Source organism: Triticum dicoccoides, chromosome 3A, assembly GCF_002162155.2.
Source record: "Triticum dicoccoides isolate Atlit2015 ecotype Zavitan chromosome 3A, WEW_v2.0, whole genome shotgun sequence".
Lineage (NCBI taxonomy): Eukaryota > Viridiplantae > Streptophyta > Magnoliopsida > Poales > Poaceae > Triticum > Triticum dicoccoides.
Genome location: NC_041384.1, coordinates 572,493,761 through 572,498,934, shown reverse-complemented (window position 1 = coordinate 572,498,934; position 5,174 = coordinate 572,493,761). Strand labels below are relative to the sequence as shown.

Genomic DNA, 5,174 nt, shown 5'->3' with positions numbered 1-5,174 from the left:
GAGCCCAGCAGAAGCACGGCAGGCGAGGCGGCGTGCATGTCCTTGGCGTCGCTCGCTGCCGGCCTCGCCCCTGGTCTCCCGCCCAGTTCCCCAGGCCAAACTAGTCAGACTCAGACCGCGGTGGAGGGAGGCGACCCGAGCACCAGGCCCCACACGCCACACGCAGTATACCTCAGACGACCGAGCACAACGCGAGCACGCATCCATCCATCCCCAGTTCCTTATTTATTTTCCGGTCCTCCTCTCTCTTTCTCCGCCCTCCCGTCCCGTCCCGCACCCACCTGGCCTGGCCTGGCCACCTCCCTCCTCTCTCTCCCTTCCAGTCGTCCCGTCCTCCCCGTCGACCGCCACATCCCCCGCCCCTCCCCCACACGCCTCGCGAGGGCGGCCACCGCCGGGATCCGCGGGCCGGGATCCTACGCCAGAATGCCCGCGCAGAAGCGCCAGCTCCCTTCGCCATCGTCCTCCTCCAAACCCCGCGACCACGTCGAGGCCAACGGGGCGGACGCTCCCTCGTCCGCCGCCGCCGGCGGGGGAGGAGGAGGGCTCCATCCGGCGCCGGCCGGAGGCGCCGCCAATCGGGCGACCGACCCGCACCCGCAGCCGCAGCGCGCAGGCGGTGAGCTTAACCGCATCCGGGCCCCTCGTATCTGGCTGGCAGGCAGGCGGGCTGCCGCGTTCTGTTCTGCATGCCCCCGTGTGAATATGGCTAAGAAGCGTGCGTGTTCTGTTTCTTGTGGGTCTGGCAGATTCGGGCGCGATGAGCGGCGGCGGCGGCGCGTACAGCGACAGCGAGTCGTCGGAGAGCGACGGCGACATGGACGAGTGAGTCTTCCTTCCTCCCCCGGGGTCTCTCCGGCCGGTCCTATCCCGGCCTTCCGGTCTCGTGGATCCCGTCTGGCTGTCTACGCGATTTATCTTTCGGCCTGCTCGCGCGGCCATGCTTGATGCTCCTAGTCCCAGCCCCCTCATCGTATCCTGTTCCCACCCACCCATGCCGGTGAATCTTGACGTTTCCGCCGGAACTGGTGGTCTCAGATAGTCTGTTAGACCGTCAGAGCGGCGAATATCGTTGCTTCTTCGTTCGGTGATCAGGCCAGCGTGTATCGCTACCCTATGCATACGACCTGCGGCGAATATGTTTGTCAACTAACAGTCTTCCTTCCTGTTTCTGCGAGCTATGCATACGACCTCTTCGATGGTATGCATGCTTCGATCATATTGCACGCCACGCCATGCCCGTGAGCCCGTGAAGGAGATTCCTTGGAATAGTATTCGCTCTCAGTCCCACTTGTCTAAGCTACCAGTGCTGCATTGTTATGCCTGGACTGGAGTCACCGGCTAACCACTTGCATCTGCTCTGCTTGTCTCGTGTTTTTTTCTGTACGTTAGAATGGTCCGCAGTTTCGTTGCTCTTATCTGGCGGCTGTATGTTGATAATTTGGCATAGCTTGTGAACTTCTATTTGAAATTGTCTGTTAGCTGTCCTAGACGATTTTCGTTGATGTTACTTTACTATCTAGTTAGCTGTTCTAATTTTGTTTCATGTGCAGACTCCTCTTTTCCTTGTGTGATTTTCCCTACTAGTACAGCAGTCCTATTGAAAATATACATGCTATGGAAATTTATATGGAGCAGCGTTGTAGATCAGAAGTGGTCTCAAGACCATATCTGTTATTCTTTATGTCTGATATCGTACCTTATTTGATCTATTGCTACTGCTTTATGTTGAACTATTTAACAAAAAATTCAAGATCTTTTAGGTTGATAGATGCTATAAAAGACTTGATGTTTCACACAGCTTGAACCTTACATGTACTACTTTTTTCTACTCAGGTTTGTGCTCGTGAAATTAGCAGAAATCCGAAAAGAAGTCCAGTGCCCAATCTGCTTAGGTATATATACCTGTTGTCATTTTGATTAGAGGATGGATTCCATTTTTCTCTACATGTGTCACTTTGTGTCACATGCAGATATGACAGATGAAAAGTCTGATTCTTTAATTTGCAGGCATTATCCGGAAGACAAGAACGGTTATGGAATGTTTGCACCGATTCTGCAGGGATTGCATTGATAAATCTATGAGGCTAGGGTATGCTGCTAAACATCATTTATCTACAAGCTTGTCACGTTATCAATATTGACAATGTGAAATACACAGCCTAATTTTGTTTTAAAAAACATAAAATAAACCATTCCTCGTTTGACAGTACAAACTTATTTTGCAGAAATAATGAGTGTCCAGCCTGCCGTACTCACTGTGCAAGTCGACGTTCTTTGAGGGATGATCCTAATTATGATGCACTTATTGCAACCTTGTATCCAGATATCGATAAGTACGAGGAAGAGGTGATGTCTATGTTACATCGTCAACTTTTTTTATTCTTATTTAGGCCCATTTAGCTCTTCTTGTGGTGTTCTCATATACTTGAGGCTTCAGGAACTTGCTTTCGGTGAAGAGGAGAGGACTCGGAATAAGAAGGTAAGTTTATCTGCTGGGTAATAAGTAATAGCTACAGCACTGCGTTTCACATCTTCTCATGCAGTATTTATCTTCCTTCTCGTTTTTATTTTATCATTGATATCACTTTTTTGATGGAAGATTCAAGCAACCATCGAGGAGATGATTCGAAAGCAGTCGGAGGCCCTCGGTAAGAAGCGTCCTACGGCAAAAGCTACTGCCAATGTTTTTGCAAGGAAGTACAGGAGAAATGTGCGTACCCGTGGGAGAGGTAGAACGGTTGCTCGTGATATTGCCCCTACTGGCTCTGATGATGAGGATAGAGAAGAAGAAAATGCTAATGTTGAGAGCAAAGAGTTGCCTTCTCCTGATAACCACTCTCCAGATTCAAGGCAGAAAAGAGGTAGAAAAAGGCCTGCACGAACACCTTCTCCTGCTAGAACCATTGGCAGTAGTGACCACGGATCTGAGGAGAATGACGAAGTAGTATCTCTGAAAGAAGGTTTCACCACCTCTCCATTGCGGGGTGAGATGCTCGCATGGGGAAAAAATGGCACAAGAAGCCAAACTCGGTACAACAATGTTGGTGGAACAAACGGCAGGCTGGGGAAGGGTGGGCGTTTCGCGAAGTTGGTGGACCACCTCCGTGCAACTGATGAAAACAAGGAGGTACAATAGAGCCGCATGCGCAATTATATAAATTCCACATTATTTTTCCTGGGCATAAATTTTGGCATTTATAATCAAGAAATTACTGAAAAACTGGAAGCAGTTGCAAAAGGGACACTTCAAAGAGGGACAAAAGTAAAACTTTCCTGAGCATGCCCTATGTGGTCATGCATAAATAGTGGTGCTAGCCTTTTCTGCATAGTATGAGCATTCCTCTGCAATGCATTCCTCTCCTATTTTTCTTGTTCTAGTAGTTCTGCTCATGTAGATCTGCATTAAACTGTTTCACATTATTTTTCATGTTTTATAAAAAATAAAATATTCTTGCAGTTCAACTTGTATCTTGTTCTTCTTCCTCTTGATGGACAAACAATGCCTAACTTGGAAAAGCCCTATCTAAGTTGTCGACCAAGGGTGTCCATTCGACATCTTCTACAGGTGATTGTTTACAAGCCTCTCTTCAGTTTTAAACTTTTGGGCAGCTTTGGTCCATGTAGTTAAAATCAAATAACCAAAAGCGTTTCGTGTTTTCAGTTCATTGCTCTTCAGTTGTCTTGGCAAGTTGAAGAACTTGAGATGTATATAAGGGTGGACCTCCACAATAGAAGTGTTGCAGTGAAGGACTCTGGTTCTGCTGAGACAAAACTGTCTCTCTTTGATGGCTTGGAAAGATTGAGGGAAGACGAGCTTCTGTTGGACCTTCACCCTTCATTTGCCTCTGGTAATGGTGATCTGGTAAGAACCAACCTTGAAATGAGTTTAGCTGTCATTTATTTGCTCATTGTTGTGCCATCTTGTAACCTTGCATTTTTTCCCTTTAATTGCCGCTTGACAGGAATTGATATATGCTTTGAAACGCCAAGGCTAGATATCTATTTTGTGGCGGCCTTTTATCATTGTTATCAGTTTGTGGATCACAGCTGGTTTTATGGTGCATATCAGGTCTTCATCGGGATACCGGTGTGTGTATAAAGGATTCCATGTGCAAAATGGCGAAATTGCTTTTTCTCATGAGTTCTTGTTTAGACTGATCGACTGTCTTTGTAACATATATAGATGTTTATGGTGTTAATACTAGTGAATTGAATTGGAAGTGTTAGTTTAAAATTGGTAAAGTAAGATGTCTCCTATTAGTTCATTTATATACCAGTTGGTGGGATCATGGAAAATTGGGAGCTAAAGTGGTCAAGAAATTATTCGTTGTTTTCATGTTCATGCTCTTTTTTTTGCGGGGTTCATGCTCTTATTTCTGATCATATATCCTCTGTTTGACATTTTGCTTCTACACGCAATTACAATTGTGACCGATCAAATAAAAAGACCATGCAGCACTAAAAAAACACACGTGATGTAAATCTGTGAGAGGCTCATTATTGATGATTTTTCACAAGTAGTATGTGTCATGGAGTAGGTACCTCAACTATTGGCCTCACTGGGCAAGCATTCGGCATTCCTGTTACTTTGTTTTATTGTTGTTGGTGTTAGGCCTCTCCTTGTGCTCCAGGATGTATACCTTCATGCATACCCCCATCAAGTTCTGCCCCATGCTCAATCTCGCCCCACAAGCAGCCCGCTGTTGTAGTTGTCGATTCTATCATCGGCAATGAAATGCTGAAGTTTGGCAACAATAACAAGAGGAATCAATTAATAATAGATGCAAAAGATAAGGTGGTGCAGAAATTGTAGATCCCCTCAACAATGAGAAAATGGCATAACTGTGAAGAAACATGACATAAAAGCGAAGAAAGCGACATTGCGAAGGGATGGTAAGATTAAGTTCATCATGAATTCATGATCTAAGACGACCACGGGAATAAAGAAATAACACAACCCTTCAAATGGGGTATTGAACAGCTTGAACTTGGACGTATACCCGTGTGGATTAAAAGTGTATCAGTGATGCACCGTGTAAGAAGATGACTGAAATCCATCAAAGTACGAAGACATGACCAAAAAGAAGTTGTCCACACGGATGCGCTAGAAGAAGCAGACTCACACTGAGAAATGAGTTTAGAATAGAATGTTCTGGCAGAACTGAATATTA

General features: G+C 46.1%; 1 protein-coding gene across 1 annotated transcript; it reads left to right on the top strand.

Moving 5' to 3' along the window:
• The first annotated feature begins 248 nt into the window (after positions 1-248).
• On the top strand, positions 249-4,272 carry LOC119269269 (putative E3 ubiquitin-protein ligase RING1a). Its single transcript, XM_037551065.1, has 10 exons — positions 249-619; positions 750-825; positions 1,837-1,895; positions 2,011-2,092; positions 2,229-2,349; positions 2,441-2,482; positions 2,603-3,130; positions 3,461-3,568; positions 3,665-3,865; positions 3,966-4,272. Exons 1-10 carry the CDS (start codon positions 427-429, stop codon positions 3,996-3,998), a joined length of 1,443 nt encoding a protein of 480 aa, XP_037406962.1. The 5' UTR covers positions 249-426; the 3' UTR covers positions 3,999-4,272.
• Positions 4,273-5,174: the final 902 nt, after the last annotated feature.

Bases quoted from the DNA above. Each gene is read 5' to 3' on its own strand.
- LOC119269269 (XM_037551065.1), top strand. From the start codon at position 427: ATGCCCGCGCAGAAGCGCCAGCTCCCTTCGCCATCGTCCTCCTCCAAA. The intron at 2,093-2,228 runs GTATGCTGCTAA...CTTATTTTGCAG, and splicing joins GATAAATCTATGAGGCTAGG to AAATAATGAGTGTCCAGCCT. The intron at 2,350-2,440 runs GTGATGTCTATG...TTGAGGCTTCAG, and splicing joins TCGATAAGTACGAGGAAGAG to GAACTTGCTTTCGGTGAAGA.